At 45.0% G+C, this 22179-nt stretch overlaps 1 protein-coding gene across 1 annotated transcript in view; it reads left to right on the forward strand.

Annotated features, from left to right (window-relative positions):
• Positions 1–11226: 11226 nt before the first annotated feature.
• Positions 11227–22179, forward strand: part of SLC25A33 (solute carrier family 25 member 33) — a gene marked incomplete in the record, with an annotated part of 104527 nt that continues 93574 nt past the window's right edge. Inside the window, 1 exon segment of the mRNA XM_073603525.1 lies at positions 11227–11326. Within this exon segment, the coding sequence (XP_073459626.1) occupies positions 11295–11326 (32 nt within the window).

The raw sequence follows: 22179 nt of genomic DNA on the forward strand, positions 1-22179 counted from the left end.
GATTTTTCCCCAACGCCTTAACAGCTAGAAAGATAATCAGAAAGAGGAACCGACAGTCCCCGAAAAACCTTTCAAACTCCAATCTAAAAATAGATCATGGTGTTAACAAAAGGTTTACGTCACAGGCCGCTGAGCAAAACTCAGGTGTGATTGTACCCTCCCAGCTACTGTATTTCTTAAAGGGTTAGTCCACTTTTATTTATAGGCAGGTGATGGTTGGCCGTTTCACCCATTAGCTTCTTACATCTGAGGGCACGCCCAACCCTCACACTATGCAATAAAACTTTCACATCATCGTTTGCCTCCGGCAAGGATTAGCAGCATGTAAACTATTAAAATTGTCAGATTTACACTTTATAAGAAATCTAGCAATTCCTTAACCAATCATTAACAAACCCATTATGGAGAAAATATGGATCCTCCTGAAAATGCTAGTTGCCAGGCTGTTTTGTTGACCTTTCAACTTAAAATACATATTGGGTCACAGACTTGGAACAAGTATAAAGATCAGGAAACATGAAGGAAAGTCAAAAGTCATTATCTGTATATTTCCTCCAGATCCATTTATTTGAAGAATAGAGCTTTCAGGAAAAGAATGGCATGGCTCTGGTACACCCAATGTCAGCTCACTGCAATCCTGAGGGACCCCTAGTAAAAGTACGGCATGGCTCTAGGACAATGATGGTAACCCTTGGCACACCAGATGTTTTGGAACTACATTTCCCATGATGCTCATGCACTTTGCAGTGTAGTTGAGCATCATGGGAAATGTAGTTCCAAAACATCTGGGTGCCAAGGTTTGCCATCACTGCTCCAGGATAACCACTATCTGCTCCTCAAAGATGCCCAGTAAAAGTACAGCGTGGCTTTTGGATCACCACTGTTGGCTTTCCATACTCTAAGATACTCAGCCAAAGCTTTGAAATGCCCGCTGTTGGCTTCCCATAAGAGATGCCCAGTAAAAGTACACTGTGGCTTTGGAATGCCCACTGTAGGCTTCCATAATACTAAGATGACCAGTAAAATGACAGCGTGGCTTTGGTATACCCACTGTCAACTCCCCCGTAATCTTGAGACACGCATTAAAAAAGAGCTGCTTCCCTATGCCGCGTACACACAATCGGACTTTACGGCATACTTGGTCCGGCGTACCGGATTTCGTCGGACAATTCGATCGAGTGTGGGCTCCAGCGGACTTTGTTTTATCAAAAGTTTGATGGACTTAGATTTGAAACACGTTTCAAATCTATCCGACGGACTCGAGTCTGGTCGAAAAGTCCGCTCGTCTGTATGCTAGTCCGACGGACAAAAACCGACGCTAGGGCAGCTATTGGCTACTGGCTATGAACTTCCTGGTTTTAGTCCGGGCGTACGTCGTCACGTACGAATCCGTCGGACTTTGGTTGATCGTGTGTAGCCAAGTCCGTTCATTCGGAAAGTCCGTTGAAAAGTCCGCCGGGCAAAGTATGCCGTAAAGTCCAGTCGTGTGTACGCGGCATTAGGGATACCTACTGGTAGCTCCCCATAGTTTTGAGATATGCCCAACAGAAGTGCAGAATGGCTTTGGGGGGGCCCAGTCCTAAGGGCAGGGCCGGTGCTACCACCAGGCAAACTAGGCAGCCGCCTAGGGCGCTCTGCTGCCTAGGGCACCTGGCCACTGGTGTTCCTACTCTCTTCTCTCTGCAGCAAGCAACTAAATCTCAGCATCAGCAGGCAGCCGCCGCTCATTTTTGCACATAGTGTCAGAGGCGAAGCGGCGGAGGACTGTGTCTGTGTCCTGACTCCCGAATGAATGGATGCAAGCAAACATTATTTCATGGGCACTGGTGAGGCGCTGCATTTCATGGACGCTGAGGGGGTGCATTGATGGGAGCTGGTGAGGCACTGCATTTGATAGGCGCTGGTGAGGCTGCATTTGAGGGCGCTGGTGAGGCTGCATTTGATGGGCGCTGGTGAGGCTGCATTTGATGGGCGCTGGTGAGGCTGCATTTGATGGGCGCTGGTGAGGCTGCATTTGATGGGCGCTGGTGAGGCTGCATTTGATGGGCGCTGGTGAGGCTGCATTTGATGGGCGCTGGTGAGGCTGCATTTGATGGCGCTGGTGAGGCTGCATTTGATGGGCGCTGGTGAGGCTGCATTTGATGGGCGCTTTATTAAAAGGGTGGGGTATACATGGGCAGGAAAAGGGTGTCAGGGTGGAGCCGGGGGGGGCAAAATGAGGTTTCGCCTAGGGTGTCAAAAATCCTTGCACCAGCCCTGTCTAAGGGGAGACCCATTAAAAAGTCTTTGCCTTTGGGATACAACTTGGCTTTAGGATGCCACTGTTCGCTCCCCCATAACTCTTATGCCCTGTACACATGACCGGTTTTGCCGTCGGAATAAAACAACAGAGTTTACAATGGAGTTCCGACGGAATTCCGCTCAAGACGTCTTGCATACACACGGTCACACCAAATTCCCACCGTCCAGAATGCGGTGACGTACAACGGGACTAGAAAACGGAAGTTCAATAGCCAGTAGCCAATAGCTTCCGTCTCGTACTTGCTTCAGAGCATGCGTCGTTTTTGGTGCGTCGGAACAGCATACAGATGAGCGGTTTTTCCGATAGTAATTTGTTCCGTTGGAAAAATATAAAACATGTTCTCTATCTCAGTCCCTCTGAATTTTCGACAGAAAAAGTCCGATGAGGCATACACACGATTGAAAAAGCTCCTGTCGGACTCTGTCGAAATTCCGCTCGCGTGTACGCGGCATGAGATATACCCAACAGAAATGCAGAATGGCTTTAGGGTGCCCGGTCTTTAGGGACATCCATTAAAAGTGCTGCTTGCCTTTTGGGATATCACTTTTAGCTCCTCGTAATCCTGAGAGATGCCCAATAAAAGTACAGAATGGCTATGGGATGCCCGCTGTTAGGTCCCCATATACCTAAGAGATGTGTTAAAGCCTCGGGGTGAACATGACTGCCAAGCAACTAGTTCTTTTCAAAATGACCAAACATGACACAGGAAGCCTTCAGCCAGCAGCTTGGTAGACCACATTAGGATTTGTAGTTCCCCAGCACCAATGACTTGCCCATAGCTGGTTCACCAAAATGTATTCGGTAACATCTGGCAAGGAAAAGGGTTAAGAGATGCGATTTGAAGCTTGTGCGGAAATCACGTCTGACTCACCGCAAAGCTGAATATATTTAAAGAAACGTGTGAATAGTTCCTCCGCCGCCCTCATTGTGACACACAAGCTTGTCATGCCATCCTCGTCACACGACTGGCACATCACAAGAGGCTCCTTTGTGGGTCACTGTGATAAAACGCGGCATGGTGCTCACCGCGGTCTGAGAACACACGTGTCCGGCCAGAGAGCGCCGACTATTCTATGTCAGCTGGAGGATAATTATAGCAGACTGTTATTAAAGAAAAAAACCAGGAGCAGACCAAACACGAGAGACTCGGATACAGATCCTGCCTTGATTTACAGGAGGGGCTTCTAGAAAGATCTGATCCTTTCTATACTCCGCTGTCTGTGCTGCTGCAATAGACCTTTCATCACTAAAAGACACCATTCATTACAAACGCGATCAGTAGCCACAACCTTCCAGCAGAACTCCAGCCAAAAACAACACAGAAATTAATAGTCCATTAAACAGATGAAGTAATAAAACCAGCTTTTGCTGCAATACTCGTCTTCAATCCAGAGACTTCCCCTGCAGTACTCACTTTCTGTCACTAGATGTCTTCATTCAGCATAATTAAACCCTGGTTGCCCCCAGCATGTGGAGTGGACATTGAAAGAAGAAGCAACACAGAGATGAGCTCATCACTGTCACTCTGCTTTTTCCTCCTATCAGCATGCCTCTTGTCAGCACACGAGCCGACTGGTTCCTTGTGTTGCTTCTCCTTTTCATACTCCAGCCCTGCTGTATAAGGACTAATACCAGGTCATTTGTGTACTTACAGTACTTGTATTAAAAAGATATACATGTAATTACTTCTCACCCGTAGGACATCCTCGAATTTCAGTAGTTATACAGGGATCAGGGTCGGTACTACCACTAGGCAAACTAGGCAGCCGCCTAGGCGCAAATAGTGTGGTGTTCCTACTCTCTTCTCTCTGCAGCAAGCAACTAAACCTCAGCATCAGCAGGCAGCCGCCGCTCAGTTCGCATATAGTGTCAGAGGCGCATCGGCGGTGGAAGACTGTGTCTGTGTACCGACTCCCGAATGAACGGAAGCAAACACTCATTGATGGGCGCTGGCGAGGCGCTGCATTTGATGGGCGCTGGCGAGGCGCTGCATTTGATGGGCGCTGGCGAGGCGCTGCATTTGATGGGCGCTGGCGAGGCGCTGCATTTGATGGGCGCTGGCGAGGCGCTGCATTTGATGGGCGCTGGCGAGGCGCTGCATTTGATGGGCGCTGGCGAGGCGCTGCATTTGAAGGGCGCTGGCGAGGCGCTGCATTTGAAGGGCGCTGGCGAGGCGCTGCATTTGAAGGGCGCTGGCGAGGCGCTGCATTTGATGGCGCTGGCGAGGCACTGCATTTGATGGGCGCTGGCGAGGCGCTGCATTTGATGGGCGCTGGCGAGGCGCTGCATTTGAAGGGCGCTGGCGAGGCGCTGCATTTGAAGGGCGCTGGCGAGGTGCTGCATTTGATGGGCGCTGGCGAGGCGCTGCATTTGATGGGCGCTGGCGAGGCGCTGCATTTGATGGGCGCTGGCGAGGTGCTGCATTTGATGGGCGCTGCATTAAAAAGGTGGGGTGTACATGGGCATGGCAAAGGGGGCGGAGTCAGGGGTGGGGCAGCAAACTGAGGTTTTGCCTAGGGTGTCAAAAATCCTTGCACTAGCCCTGACAGGGATGATGGGTGCACCTACAGGCATCATCCCGGTAAACAATCTTTTCAGCTGGCGATTCCCAGTAATGTAGAAGTGATCTGAGTGGCCGATTGGCCACTTGATCACTTCTGCGGGTAGGGGTGCCACCGCCTCTCCTGGGCTCCATCGTCCCATTGCAGAGCCCTGGAGCGCTGCCGCTGGCGGCGATGGCTTCCCTGAAGTGAGAGCGAGGAATGGACGTCATTCCTCTCTCTCTGCAACTCCGGAAACGACAAGTAGTTTGTCACTTCCGGTCCCGCTGGCCAGGAAAGCACCCAATCAGACCGATCTGTGTCTGATTAGCTGCATGGAGGCCAGAGGAGAGATTTGGGGGGTCCAAGACCCCAGATCTCTCCATAAAGAGGAACGGTCACAGCCCATTCTATCACAAGGCATGTTGTTCATCCCTTGTGATAGCAATAAAGTTGGTCCAAACTTCGCAAATGTGAATGCATACACTACTCCCGCACATATATGTAAAACAATGATTGCACCACACATGTGAGTATTGTCACAAATGTCAGAGCGAGAGCAATAATTCTAGTGCAAGATCTCCTGTGCAACTCTAAACAGGTGACCTGTAAAGACGTTTAAAGCGTCGCCTATGGAGAATTTTAAGCACCGTAGTTAGCCGCCATTCCATGGGCAGACGCAATTTTAAAGCGTGACATGTTCGGCATCTATTTACTTGGCGCAACATCATCTTTCACATTATACCCAAAAAAAAAAAAAAAAAAAAATGGGCCAACTAGTCTTTTTTTTTTTTTTTTTGTGAAAGTGTTTTTTTCCCCAAATAAAATTGCGTTTGAAAAACCGCTGTGCACATACCGTGTGACATAAAAAAATTGCAACGACCGCCTTTTTTTTTTTTTTTTGTTCTCTAGGGCCTCTGCTAAAAAAAAAAAAAAAAAAAGTTTTTTTATATCGAGATAGATAGATGCCCAGTAAAAGCATGGGACCACCTTGGGATGCCCACTATGAGCTCCTCCCAATGTGCATTAGAAGCTGCAGCAAGTCTGATAGAAACCATCTCACTTCCTGGCTGGAGGACATCCAGCATCATCTAGCCATTTCCTCCCCAGCTTGACTCTCCCTGGCCTGCCCCCTTTTCATTCAATGGATTTCAGTCCATTTATTAATGGAGGCTCAGCATCGCAGGTGGGCGTTACCCAGACCAGCCTGCATGCAGATCCAGCCTGCCTAGGAATGCCCACAAGACCCATCAGGGTACTTTGATATTTGCATTAACTTCCTCCCACAAGCCAGCCCATTGCTTATATCAGGATTACACTTCAGCTTTTAGGGTGCATTCATACCAGCCTGCCCACTAATAACAGACTGTTTTAGCACATGGGCTGGTGTCCAATGTGTAGCGGCAGCGGGAGGCAGTGCCTTGTTTTGTTAAAAGGCAACTCACCTTTTTTTTTTTTTTTTTTTTTTTTGAAAATGTATTTTAAATGTCACATCACATCGTGATATTTCATCGATTTCTTTGCACCAGTGTGATGGGATGTACAGACATGAGTTAGGTTGTGGTGCATTGCATAAAAACGCAGACATGCCGCACCACAACGCAGCATTGTTGGGTAACTCCTGTACTTAGAAATCAATTGATTTCTATGGCTGGGTTCACACTTGTGCGATCAGATATCGCGTGCGATTCGCACCGCATTGATCACGTGTGATGTTTGTGCGATGCGAATTCAGCCATACAAACTGTATAGCTGAAATCACATCAAAATGGTGCAGGACCCTTTTTTTTTTTGGTCCACACAGGAATCGGATCACAAGGGTGTTCACACCCATGCGATCCGATTCCTGCATCATTTTACAGTTCGCACTGCGAACCGATCTGGGGGTGTAATTAACTTTACATTGACACCCGCAGCAGTTCGCAGAGGGCAGCGTGAACCGGCACTGAATCGCACCAGTGTGTACCCAGCCGAAATGCCCTTCTGACAAACCTGCCTTAATGTGTACAAATAAACACAAGTCACCCCACATGGTGTGAAGTCATTACTGCTACATGATTCGCACAAGCAACAAATCCAGTTTACCCAGCAGTGTGCTGGTCACATATGGCTTGTTCAGTCTCCTGTAATGACCAATAATGGCCAGCAGAGGTCCATGTAAAGACCAAGTCACAGCCATGTGCCACAAACTTTTCATGTGACCTTCACAGGGACCCTAAAAGGACCTTTAAACTTCAGGCTTCTAGAAAACAGTTTTTTTTTTTATATATATATTACCATGGGGGCAAAAAGTCCCAGATTCCAAGGCAACTAGAATCCAGCCAGCACAGACGGGGTTAACCATCACAACATGTGAGCTTGTGTGGCCACCGATCGCCTCAATTATTAACAAGGAGCTACACAAGGACATTGAATGGCGCGGTGTATCCGGTGTATGGCATTAAATATACATAGAAATGATGACCCTAAATGCTCCTGCCTCATGTCAGGAGGAGTAGTGTGCACTTTATTTACTAAACAGACAATCACGCAACGACCGTATAAAACAGACGGTCACGCAACGACCGTATAAAACAGACGGTCACGCAACGACCGTATAAAACAGACGGTCACGCAACGACCGTATAAAACAGACGGTCACGCAACGACCGTATAAAACAGACGGTCACGCAACGACCGTATAAAACAGACGGTCACGCAACGACCGTATAAAACAGACGGTCACGCAACGACCGTATAAAACAGACGGTCACGCAACGACCGTATAAAACAGACGGTCACGCAACGACCGTATAAAACAGACGGTCACGCAACGACCGTATAAAACAGACGGTCACGCAACGACCAAATAAAACAGACGATCACACAGCGACCGTATAAAACAGACGATCGCGCAACGACCGTATAAAACAGACGATCGCGCAACGACCGTATAAAACAGACGATCGCGCAACGACCGTATAAAACAGACGATCGCGCAACGACCGTATAAAACAGACGATCACGCAACGACCGTATAAAACAGACGATCACGCAACGACCGTATAAAACAGACGATCACGCAACGACCGTATAAAACAGACGATCACGCAACGACCGTATAAAACAGACGATCACGCAACGACCGTACAAAACAGACGATCACGCAACGACCGTACAAAACAGACGATCACGCAACGACCGTACAAAACAGACGATCACGCAACGACCGTATAAAACAGACGGTCACGCAACGACCGTATAAAACAGACGATCGCGCAACAAACGTATAAAACAGATCACACAGCTTATGGACGTACTGCCAATGTTCCATCGGGAAGTTCCACTGTGTTTATATTTTGATTTCCTCTTTACATATCACCAACATAATGCACAGACCTTGTAAGAAGTACACGGGACTATTCACCTTGGCCTTAGCTCAAAGGAGCTCACAATCTAAAGCCAACACCATCAGGGCTGCTCTGACCAGAAGCTGTGCCTGTAGATTGTGGAAGGAAACACAGAAGAGGAAATCTCTGATCCCAGGACTGCGGTGCCAGAAGATCTCATCGCTGCCTCACTGACCATCATAACATAACACTGGGCATGCTTTAGTCTCCAAGAACTACAAGTCACAGCATGCTATAAAAGGAACTATACCCCAATCTAGGCGATCCCGGTATACCATAATACGTATTATACCCCAATCAAAGCAATCCCTGTATATACCATAAAAAGAACTAAACCCCAATCTAGTCAATGCCAGTATATCATAAAACAGGACCTAAACCCCAATCTAGGTGATCCCAGTATACCAGAGAAGGAATTATAATCTCACTGATCCAGGTATACCATGAAAGAAATGATACCCCATACCAGGGGATCTCAGTACACCATAAAAAGGAACTACACCCCCAATCTAGGTGATCCCAGTATACCATAAAAGGGGACTATACCCCAATATACCATAAAAGGGGAACTATACCCCAATCTAGGTGATCCCAGTATACCATAAAAGGGGACTATACCCCAATATACCATAAAAGGGGAACTATACCCCAATCTATGTGATCCCAGTATACCATAAAAGGGGACTATACCCCAATATACCATAAAAGGGGATTATACCCCAATCTAGGTGATCTCAGTATACCATAAACAGGAACTATACCCCAATCTAGGCGATCCCAGTATACCATAAAAGGGGATTATACCCAAATCCAGGTGATCCCAGTATACCATAAAAGGGGATTATACCCCAATCTAGGTGATCCCAGTATACTATAAACAGGAACTATACCCCAATCTAGGTGATCCCAGTATACCATAAAAGGGGATTATACCCCAATCTAGGTGATCCCAGTATACCATAAAAGGGGATTATACCCCAATCTCGGTGATCCCAGTATACCATAAAAGGGGATTATACCCCAATCTAGGTGATTCTCAGTTGCTGCAGCACTACAAGTAACATAAAAAAATAAATAAAAAGAAGAGGGAAAGGTGCAGCAATCTAGAGGGCTGCCATGTGTTGTAGAATCACAACACTCTGCATTACATGGAATATGGTTCAGGGTAGCAGAGTATCAGCCCATGTGGAACTACAAGGAGCAGCATGCTGAAATCTCCAGCATACTGTAAGACAAAGAGCTTTTATACAATGTAGAACTAGAAGTCTCAGAAAACCAAAACATTACGCTATTAGAGAACACTGCTGAACTTTCCTCTGTAACAATGCTGGTCCCATCACACATGAACTACAAGTCTCAGCGTACAATAATACCTATACTCCGGGGTGTTGTGGCACCACAAGTCAAAGCAAGCCATGACAGAGTCTAAACCCCAGGCTTAGACTGTTAAAGACTTAATGGCTAATATCAGGCTGGCTGTACTGTAATACATCATTATGAATGAGTGATAAATATACAATGTAACTATGAATAGATAAGAGTCGTTTATATAAATGAAATGATAGTAGTCATAGTATAAAAAGGACAACATGGAGGCGTTATGGTAAAAAAGAAAACAAAAAACAAATACAACGTAACTATGAATAGGAGCTGCAGAAAGAAATTATGGAAATACAATATAACTAAATAAAAAAAAAAAAAAAAAAAAAGGGAGCTTCCTAAGGAATCACAGAAATACAATGTAACTATGAATGAATAGGAGCTCTAGTTAGAAAACATGGAAATACTATTACTCCTATTAACACGATTACATTGTATTTCCATGTTTTCTTATTACTGTATATCTCCAGATTAAATTATAGTTACATTGTATTTCCACTATTCCTCCTATGAACACATGGTTACATTGTAAGGAATAATGGAAATACAATGTAACCATAATTTAATCTGGAGATATACAGTAGTAAGAAAACATGGAAATACAATGTAACCATGAAATAATAGAAGCTATTGTAAGGAATCGTAGAATTACAATGTAACTGTAGTAATAAAACAATGTAATACAATGTAACTATGGTGTGTATATGGGAAGGGGGCACGCAGCGGTGTATATATGGGAAGGGGGCACACAGCGGTGTATATATGGGAAGGGGGCACACAGCGGTGTATATATGGGAAGGGGGAACACAGCGGTGTATATATGGGAAGGGGGCACACAGCGGTGTATATATGGGAAGGGGGCACACAGCGGTGTATATATAGGAAGGGGGCACACAGCGGTGTATATATAGGAAGGGGGCACACAGCGGTGTATATATAGGAAGGGGGCACACAGCGGTGTATATATAGGAAGGGGGCACACAGTGGTGTATATAGGAAGGGGGCACACAGTGGTGTATATAGGAAGGGGGCACACAGTGGTGTATATAGGAAGGGGGCACACAGTGGTGTATATAGGGAAGGGGCACACAGTGGTGTATATAAGAAGGGGGCACACTGTGGTGTATATAGGAAGGGGGCACACAGTGGTGTATATATAGGAAGGGGGCACACAGTGGTGTATATAAGAAGGGGGCACACTGTGGTGTATATAGGAAGGGGGCACACAGTGGTGTATATAAGAAGGGGGCACACTGTGGTGTATATAGGAAGGGGGCACACAGTGGTGTATATAAGAAGGGGGCACACTGTGGTGTATATAGGAAGGGGGCACACTGTGGTGTATATAGGAAGGGGGCACACAGTGGTGTATATAGGAAGGGGGCACACTGTGGTGTATATAGGAAGGGGCACACAGTGGTGTATATATAGGAAGGGGGCACACAGTGGTGTATATATAGGAAGGGGGCACACAGTGGTGTATATAGGAAGGGGGCACACAGTGGTGTATATAGGGAAGGGGCACACAGTGGTGTATATAAGAAGGGGGCACACTGTGGTGTATATAGGAAGGGGGCACACAGTGGTGTAATGCCGGTGGTGCTCTTACCCTCCAGCCAGGAGGTGTAGTAGGGTGTCCTTGTTCGGTGCCATGTCTCGGGGACGGATGGGTCTCAGGCTCTCATGCTCTCTCCTCCCCCCGGTCTCCCCGCACTGTCACTCCTCTGACCGGCAGAAGCCGGTTTTCTCTCCGCAGCCGGGCTGGTGATGTCGCGTCATACGAGCCGGGAGGGGGTGTGCTGCAGTGACAGCGCCGGAGGGGCGGGGCCAAAGGGGGTACTGGCGGCCCGAGCCATAGAGAAGAGAGGGGGCGCGGCGGGGGCGTTGTCCGTGACGTCAGAGACGAGCTTGCCGAAATTTGCGCGAGGTTGCGAGGTGTGCGGTCCAATTACAGCGGGGTGGGGGAGGGGTGACCACATGTCACTGTCATAGAAGAATCCACTGCCTGCCATATCCATCTACTGTATACACCCCGTACATTGTATTCATCTATCCTCATCCTATTGTATTACTGTATATCATATCATAGTACATTGTATATTATATTATGTACATTGTGTATTTATTATAATATATATATATATATATATATATATATATATATATATATATAGATATAAAACGAGTGTATATCGCAATGGTATATTATGTATACTGTATGTTATATTTCATATTATATATACTGTGTATTATATCATGTTGTATACATAGTATATATTATATAGTACAATATACAATGTATATAATATGATATAAGACTCAGTATATATAATATAGTACAATATACAGAGTCTTATATCATATTGTATACATTGTAATATTCTGCTATATAATATATACTGTTATATCATATTATATACATTGTATATTGTGCTATTTTATATTATATATACTGAGTGTTATATCATATTATATACATTGTATGTTGTGCTGCAGTATATTCATTGGTGTGCGCAGCCTATTGCATTAGAGCACAAACACATATATGTGTGTACAGTATATAAGCAGAGCAGTGAAAGGTATCAGTAGAGCAGAAATTGGTGTCAGCAGGGCAATGGACGGTTTCAGCAGTTTTTTAATTTTAATTTCTTTTTTACAATTTATTTTTTTTTTATTATTTGTTTACATTTTTTTAGAAGCCCCATTTGGGGGGGTGGGGGGGGGGGGTGGGCTTTGGTGAAATATCAAGGGTCTAAACCATTAGTCTCCAAACTGCGGCCCGGGGGGCCAGATGCTCTCCTTTATCTGGTCCATGGGGCAGTGTTCCTCTCACTGATACAAGACACTATTCCAACCACGGACACCAACTATGGGCCTATCGGCCACTATTTCTCCCACTGACACCAACAATGGGGTGCTATTCCTCCCATTGACACCGATGTCTGGCCCCCCCCTAAGGTCTGAAGGACAGTAAAGTCCCGTACACACGATCAGAAAATCGTACGAAAAATAAAATACCACTTTCGAAGCGATCGTACCATAATCGGATCGTTAGTACAGAGCTTTCAAGAGCCAATCTGGACAGTTCATCCGAAATTATTTGATCGGACATGCACGGAAATGTTTTCCGTACAATGCCAGCAGCCAGATCGAACGATTTTCATTTAATCAGTACAGCTGTCGTTCGAAAATGCAATATCAATGCATTACAACACATGACATCACTTCCGAATTTTTATTCTGTCGTACGAGTATTTTCATGACCTTAGTAAACTCTTCATATTTGATCTGAGATTAGCATGCAAAAGAAAACAGACGATCATTCGTCCGATAATCTCATTGTGTGTACTGGGCTTAAACTAATCCTTTCTTTGGAAAGTTTGGAGACCCCTGGTCTAAACAGACCTCTGATGTCTCACTTCTGAGACAGAGAAAGGGACTGAGGACAGAGCTTCCCCAGCCACTTTCTCGGCAGCCTCAGCTGCACTGGACAGCGAGGGAATGGGAAGTGCTCTGTGCTGAGTGGCATAGTTTACTATGCTTCAGTTAAGAATGAACACAGGATCGATTGGTACATGTCACTCACTGTGTTCATTCAGAAAAAGAAAGGGGTCAGTAAATATAATATTTACTGGCCCCTTTTCCTGCATTCAATAGTGAAATGACCCCATCAGCAGCCGGAGGGAGAGGGGGTAAGCTGGCCGCACTGCAGGGGGAAACGGGGGGATGCCAGGAAGCAGGGGGAATTGGTACCACACAGGGAGATTAGGGTGTGCCCAGGGACACCCGACACACCCTGTGCACGCGCCTATGGCTATATTATATATACTGCGTGTTATATCATATTATGTATGTCACATGGTATATTATGTATACTGTGCATTTTATCATATTATGTATATTGTGTATATTATGTTATAGGGTTATATCATATTATGTATATTGTGTATATTATGTTATAGTGTTATATCATATTATGTATATTGTGTATATTATGTTATAGTGTTATATCATATTATGTATAGTGCAAGTTATATTATGTATACCGTATGTTATATTTCATATTATGTATACTGTGTATTATATCATTTTGTCCATGACAATACATTGTCATCATATTGTCTACAATACATTTTTTGTGTTATATTAGGCACATTATGTGTTATTTTTGTATATTGTTTGTCATGCTATACAACATTATTATATTATATTGCTGTATCATGATTTATGAGGTCCCACAAATACTTTTGTCCCATCAGAAGGTGCTCTTTCACCTAGATGTATCTAAACAATATTATTATTAATGAAGGACACACACACTGTGTGATACAATTATTTAATCACTGATGAGCATTATACATATAAATGATACAATGTGTGATAGAATGTACTGTAACTATGATATTAACAGGAAGCCATTCTTCAAAAAGAAAAGTCAGCAGCTACAAATCCTCTAGCTGATCACTTTTAACCATTTGCTTACTGGGCACTTATAGCCCCCCCCCCCCCCCCCCTGCCCAGACCAATTTTCAGCTTTCAGGACTGACGCACTTTGAATAACAATTGTGCGGTCATACAACACTGTACCCAAATGAAATTTTTATCATTTTTTTCATAAAAATAGAGCTTTCTTTTGGTGGTATTTAACAGCTGGGATTTTTAATTTTTGCTAAAAAACAAAAAAAATGGAAAATTTTGAAAAAAAAATCATGTTTTATGGTTTCTTATAAAATTTTGCAAACAGGTAATTTTTCTCCTTCATTGATATGCACTGATGAGGCGGCACTGGTGGGCACTAATAGGCTGCACTGGTGGGCACTGATAGACTGCGCTGATGGGCACTGATAGGCACAGATAAGGCGGTACTGATGGGGACAGATAAGGCGGTACTGATGGGCACAGATAAGGCGGCACTGATGGCCACTGATAAGATGGCACTGATGGGCCCTGATGGGTGGCACTGATGCGTGGCACTGAAGAGCACTGATAGGTACCACTGATAGATGACATTGATGGGTGGCACTGTGGGCACTGATAGGTGACACTGTGGGCACTGGTAGGTGGCACTGATGGGTGGCATTGTGGGCACTGATGGGTGGCATTGTGGGCACTGGTAGGTGGCACTGGTGGGCACTGGTGGGTGGCACTGCTGCGCACTGGTAGGCACAGATGAGCTGGCTGGAGCTCTCCTTGATTGGGACTGATGTCCCTCTGAGAGCTGCCAGTGATCTGCTTTTTTTTTCCTCCTCATGCTATCAGCGCAAGGAGAAAAAATAGCCGATTACCGGCTCTGTTTACATCACATGATCAGCAGTCATTGGCTGACAGCTGATCACGTGGTAAGGGGTCAGGTCTCATAGACTCGCTGATCACAGAGCGTGCCGAGCTCGCTCCCTACAAGGGGCGCACAGGCCGCTCAGGCACAGGAAGACATCAATAGATGTATTCCCGGCAAACTAGGTCTGCGCTGTAGCCGTCATTCGGCTACAGCACGCATCTGAAGCAGTTATTAAGAGAACATTTACTGTACCTGTCCAAGGATCCAGCTCTGTCCTCATCCAAACCGGTTCTGTGTTGACCATTGGGTCCCCAGCACGACATTAATAATGTGGGAAGCAGGCTGTGAGAGCTTACAGCTTCTTAACCAGCTTCCCTCTGTGCATGCGTGAGCCTCACTGTGCTTTGGGAATGGTACTGCAGCCTTCTGGGACCTTTGATATGTCCCAGAAGGCTGCAGGCAAAGAAGTGGGGGGGGGTTGCCTTTCCCTCGGTTTGCCTAGGCAATCTTAGCGGAAGTGGATGCGGGTACCCGACAAAACTAGGTGCCTGCTCCCCCACCAAAACAGTGCTATGCCAAATGTGGTAGAGGAGGGGGGAGGACTTAAAGCGGAACTTCCCCTTTTGGGTAAAGTTTTGCTTAAAACAACAAGATGCAATGTAGCTATGAATCATTAATAAGTTATAATTACAATGTAACTATAAAGTAATAGGTGTTATAGTAATAAAACAATATGATAAAATGTAAGTGCAGAGTTGATCCTCACAACTCCATTTCTGGCAGTATTATAATACTTGTGCCTGGTGACTGCAGTCATTTCATTATTTGTTCTTAATATTATCCGCCAGCTCGGGCAAGTGTTGGGCTCTAGTTGCACCAGGCTCTGCATACATGGGCACATTTTTTATAGCTTGCTTATTAAGGCAATCCAGAACACTTATAATACCCTTGCTATAGGTGTAGGCCATTTAACTACCTCCTGAAAAGTGGTGGCTGGTGCTCAAAATTTTTTGGGGGGTGCAAACAAACTGAAAAAAAAAACATCAATTGCAGCTACTGTAACCATCAAACGCAGCCACTGTGCCCATCAAGCGCAGCCACTGTGCCCATCAAATGCTGCCACTGCGCCAAAAAATGCAGCCACTGTGTCCATCAAATGCAGCCACTGTGCCCATCAAACGCGCCCACTGTGCCCATCAAACGCAGCCACTGTGCCCATCAAATGCAGCCCCTGTGCCCATCAAATGCAGCCACTGTGCCCATCAAGCGCAGCCACCGTGCCATCAAACGCAGCTACTGTGCCCATCAATTGCTGCCAGTGTGCCCATCAATTGCCGCTACTGTGCCCCATCAAATGCTGCCAGTGTGCCCATCAATTGCCACTACTGTGCCCCATCAAATGCTGCCAGTGTGCCCATTAATAGCCGCTACTGTGCCCCATCAAATGCTGTCAGTGTGTGCCCATCAATAGCCGCTACTGTGCCCCATCAAATGCTGCCAGTGTGCCCATCAATTGCCGCTACTGTGCCCCATCAAATGCTGCCAGTGTGCATCGCCCGGCACTTACCTGTCTTGCAGCAGGTCAGCGGCGGTGTCCTGCACGGGCCTCAATGTCTTCTTCCGTCCTCTCTCTCAGGCGTCCAATCACAGCGCCTGACGTTTCAGCCAATCAGGTAACAGACCCGACCACCTGATTGCCTGAGAGGCGGTTCAGTGTTAGCAAAGCAAATTCCTTCGCTTTGTTAACACACAGCTGAGTGAACAGCGAACGCCCAGCATTGCGCCCGCTGTTCACCTTTTTGGGGTGCCTATTAGAGCATTTGGCTCCAATCAGGTGCTTCCAAAAAACACCCCTGCCGCTGTAATTCAGGTGCGCGGCACCCGAAAGGGCGTGTCAGCAGCGACCATAGATAGATTCATGCATTGATGAATCTATCTATGGTGATAGAACGGTGCCAAGAGAGAGGGGGCGGCACTCCTGCACCCTTTATGGACGCACTGCCACTGCTCCTGAAGCCTGACTGGAATACTCCCAGGACATTGCTAGGACGTTGCTAAGAAAGGCCTAGTCTTTACTGTTCACCTCCACAGGAGTGACCTCTTAAACGCTGAGCTCAGAGCTACTGCATCAGGGGAGAAAAAAAGCATGTGAGGGGGTTTGAATCAGAAAAGGATGTCCCTCCTGTGATGGTGGAAGTGGACAATAAGAGCTGGGCCTCTCTAAGCAACGTCCTAGAATTATTCCACTTAGGCTTCAGGAGGTACATAATTGGCCTACACCTATAGCAAGGGCATTATTACACTTCAGTCAGATCTGCACAGTTTGTTGTTATCTACAGACACATCTTATCTGCATAGGTGTTTTTTGGTAAAGGTGAACTAACCCTTTAAGGTATATTGGACATTGAGGAACTACAAGTCCCAGTAAGTCACACCAGTTGAGCTTCCTTTTGGAGCAGATATGGATAATGGTCACCTGGGTGTTAGTGAACTACTAATCTCAGCTGGCCTGGCTGACACGGCACTTCTGGGACTTGTGGTTACAGAGCAGCATTTGTATCAGACTTAATTCATACCTCTTGATCCATCCAATGACACCTGTATGTGACGGCCTGGCAGTCAAAAATGAGCATGTCCTACATTTCCAGAATATTTGCAGTATGTTGTAGGTGGGTGCGCACTTCTAATTTATTTTCCTCCTGGTGTTACATGACAAAAAGTCACTAAAAAGCTATCTACCCCTGCATGTGATATATCCCGAGACACAAAATCTACAGAATGCTCCACCCTGAAGGGTTATTTGGGGAAACTGCTGATCAGTACAGTTCTGACAAATAGATTCACAATGTGTTATAAGATAAGGGTGCAGGCTGCTTTACACACCGACTCACAAAGGAATGGATGAGGAGGTTTGGGTTCAAGAAGACAGATTGTATTATAATATATTTTTGGTGAAAAAGGCCAGAGCATGGAGAATGAGAGGGCCTCCTAGATGAGTATTAGGTTAAACACCAGCCCGACCTTTATTTTTGAGTTATAGATAGTGGAGGCTTAATTGGTGTTCAATGGGAAGAATGTCCCTTACATTGGTGGTCAATGAGAAGAATGTTCCTTACATTGGTGGTCAATGGGAAGAATGTCCCTTACATTGGTGATCAGTGAGAAGAATGCTCCTTACATTGGTGATCAGTGAGAAGAATGTTCCTTACATTGGTGGTCAGTGAGAAGAATGTTCCTTACATTGGTGATCAGTGAGAAGAATGTTCCTTACATTGGTGGTCAGTGAGAAGAATGTTCCTTACATTGGTGGTCAGTGAGAAGAATGTTCCTTACATTGGTGATCAGTGAGAAGAATGTCCCTTACATTGGTGGTCAGTGGGAAGAATGTCCCTTACATTGGTCGTCAGAGGGAAGAATGTCCCTTACATTTGTTGTCAGTGGGAAGAATGTTCCCTACACTGATGGTCAGTGGGAGGAATGCTCTTTACATTAGTGGTCAGTGGGAAGAATGTCCCTTACATTGGTGATCAGTGGGAAGAATGCTCCTTACATTGGTGGTCAGTGGGAAGAATATTCCTTATATTGGTGATCAGTGGGAAGAATGTTCCTCACAATGAGGACCAGTGGGAAGAATGCATCTTATATTGGTGCTCGGTGGGAAGAATGACCCCTACATTGGTGGTCAGTGGGAAGAATGCTCTTTACATTGGTGGTGAATGGGAAGAATGCACCTTATATTGGTGACCAGTGGGAAGAATGCTCCTTACATTGATAGTCAGTAGGAAGAATGTCCCTTACATTGGTGATCAGTAAAAAAATGAATGGTGTCAATGGTTACATACCTGAGAAAAGCCATTCTAGTATGTGGCTGTGAAGGTGTAATGGATACTGTAGAGTTTTGCCGAGAGTTGGCCTGCAGTTTAGACCTGAGCATGCCTGGGTCATATACTACAGGTGCTCTCATTTAACCTGTTCCTGCCCGCCCTATAGCCGAAAGATGGCTACAGCAAGGCTCTCTAGTTCTGGGAGGATGTCCATGAACGTGCTGTGCTGACTTCCCGGGTTTTTAACTTTTAGGTTCATTAACTTTTCGTAACAATTACGAATGTTTGTTATGATGAATTTATCATTATGAGGGGCTCCCACCATCCCTGCGCTGTTCTGACTTCCTGGGGTTTTTAACTTCATCATAACGGATAATTGTAATTAATGAACATTCTTATTTTGTCCGATTCTGTTGTAACGGAATTTGGATCCGAAGATCGTAAACTAAATTTTGTATTTCGTACAAAATTCGTATGCATAAAAATTCGTATTTCGGATCCTCACGAATGTACGAATTTCCGTAAATTCGTACGAATTTTCGATTCGTAGGAAACTAATCGCACATGTCTACTCTGCAGTAAGGATGCAGCAAATCTGGGATCTTCGATGCACCATGGCGCCTTTCCTCTCGCTCTGCACGGTTGCATGAAGTTGGTGGCGTGCCGCAGTGTTGACCGTGTGGGATCATTCCAAGGTGGCTTTCACACTTATGTTATTCATCATTCCCTACACTGGATATTTGTAGAATTGGATCTCGATCTACATCCTAGAACAAGGCAATTTTAGTTTTCAATAGTCACTCCACAGGTTTGTTTTGATTTGATTTCACTTTGTTCTGTATTTGGGTGATTCAATTGCTCACCTTCCCCACTCTTCATCCGGTTATTCCTGCAGCTGGGCTCTCAATAAGTCACTGTTGAATAATTATCACAGCCCTACCTTTTGTCTGGGCTATCTTGTACAATATTGATTTACACAACCTATTATATTATCCTTCACAGAGGCCCCCATTGACTGATCCCACCCATCTACCTATCCACTATCACTGATCTATACCCACCTTGCTTGCTGTCCTGCGTTGACCGACACCTGCTGGTGCGCCGCCACAGCTCCTGGCGATGACCCTCTCTGGGTGATTCGCGACCTTCAGTGCCATACCAACATTATACAGACACCCTGTAAGTAACACGCCCTAGGGGGATTTTTAATATCCATCCCATTGTTGCCATTTACCAGTATTGCCCAATTTTTTGGTATTAATATAATTATAATTTTTTATCATAGATCCATTTTCACGTGTTTTGCTCCTGAAGATTGGCTTCAGCCATGAAACACGTTGAGCTGCAGATGCCGTGTACTTTGCTATGCCCATTCAAACCATGTTATGCTTATCACATAGATAATTTACTCCATGGGTGTCTATGTCTACTCCTCATGGGATGATATAATGAATATTGATGATAAGGATCCATGAGGCCCCACTATTGGGCACTATTGTGTAGGTGTATATATGTGATCAATTGGACTATGTAGTTAACCCCTTTCCCTGCCAGTGTAATTTACATAGTAATCGGTGCATTTTTATAGCACTGATCGTTGTATAAATGACAATGGTCCCAAAATTGTGTCAAAAGTGTCCGATGTGTCCGCCATAATGTCTCAGTCATGATAAAAATTGCGGATCGCCGCCATTACTAATAAAAAAAAAATAGTTAATTAATAAAAATGCCATAAATCTATCCCCTATTTTGTAGACACTATAACTTTTGCGCAAACCAATCAATATACGCTTATTGCGATTTGTTTTACCACAAATATGTAGAAGAATACATATCGGCCTAAACTGAGGAAGAAATTTGTTTTTTATATATTTTTGGGGGATATTTATTATAGCAAAAAATAACAATTTTTTTTTTTGCATAATTGTCGCTTTTTTTTGTTTACAGCGCAAAAAAAAAAAAACGAAGAGGTGATCAAATACCACCAAAAGAAAGCTCTATGTGTGGGAAAAAAAGGTCATCAATTTTGTTTGGGTGTAGCGTGGCACGACCGCGCAATTGTCAGTTAAAGCGACGCAGTGCCGAATCGCAAAAAGTGCTCTGCTCAGGAAGAGGGTAAATTCTTCCAGGGCTGAAGCGGTTAATCATGCATATTGTTCAATTTTTTATCATTACCATGTATGAATCGAATTGGGTTTTGATGTATTATGACCATAATGCACCCTGGTTACGAACTATTCAATATCAGTTTTACTCAATCTAATATATCTATTTATTTCGTACCCACATGTTTCAATTAAAGTCCCGATTTCCCTCTCCCCCCCCCCCTTCTTTCCCCCAAGTCCAAAATTTTAATTCTTCTCCTTTTTTGTAACATCTGTAAACACACAGATTATTCCTCCCTTCAGCCAAAACTCCTGAGGTACATCATGTTAGGCTCCACTTCCCTAAAGACAACAGAGATTGGGCCTCATGACATTTGTGTCATTTACATGTTTCTGCTTTTGCCACCATGATTACACAAGATCCAGCATTTCTTGTACGTCTGAGGTTGCCTCGGGGAACCAGGCAGTAAGGGGCCAGCATTCGGGTGGAAATTCCATGCTCCCCAAATATTCATCCTTTCTAGGTTGCTAAAGCACAGTGGGTCATAAACTATTGTCCTTTTTTTATTACAATAACCGTTGTCACCGTTTGCTCTTCCTTTGTCACATGATCCCAATGTTGCTGATCTCCTGGAGCCCTATTTGCAGCCACTTCCTGTCTACACGCACTCCAGCAATGGCTGGCATGGCATTTCTCAGGGCAGGTTTCCTGATGGCGACAATACACCCGTGTATTGTATATGTATAAGGCAATGGCAGGAACACAATTTGGGGACTTCCAAAATTTAGAACTAAAAAAATATTAAGAATCACTCTTTAATTCACAATCACATGTTAAATTACGAGATTTTAGTGCACGGATTAGGGTTAGTGGCACCTGAGCCAATGCGACCCATGCCAAGGGGGTGTGTGGTAAATATCGGCTTGCAAAACAGGGTAGATAGGTTAATGGTGTTGAGAAACACTGTCCAGCGTAGTCTGATTTTCTGATAGCTCAGCCTGACTCTCCGGCCTCAATAAAGAGAATTGAACAATAACGATTTGATGAAATGCCCCCTCCCCCCCCCGTATTACACCAGAGATTACAACACAGGTGGAAGCTGTCTGCGTCAGTCTCACAGGCCATGGTGCCAAGAAGAGTGACCATGTCTGAAGCGGCTCCAAGGTCAATATCTGTTCGATGGTCCAAATGACGTGAAAAGATAGTATGTCAGGTGACAACAGGTCATGATATGACATTGCCACCATAAAGGTAGAAATAGTAGCAATAAAGCACAACTAAACTGCTTAGTAAGGTTGGGGCCTCCAGGAGCGCTTGCTGTAATGTGCAGGTATGCTGAGCATATTTGGATATCATGGCA

Source organism: Aquarana catesbeiana, linkage group LG10 (genome assembly GCF_042186555.1).
Source record: "Aquarana catesbeiana isolate 2022-GZ linkage group LG10, ASM4218655v1, whole genome shotgun sequence".
Classification (NCBI taxonomy): Eukaryota; Metazoa; Chordata; class Amphibia; order Anura; family Ranidae; genus Aquarana; species Aquarana catesbeiana.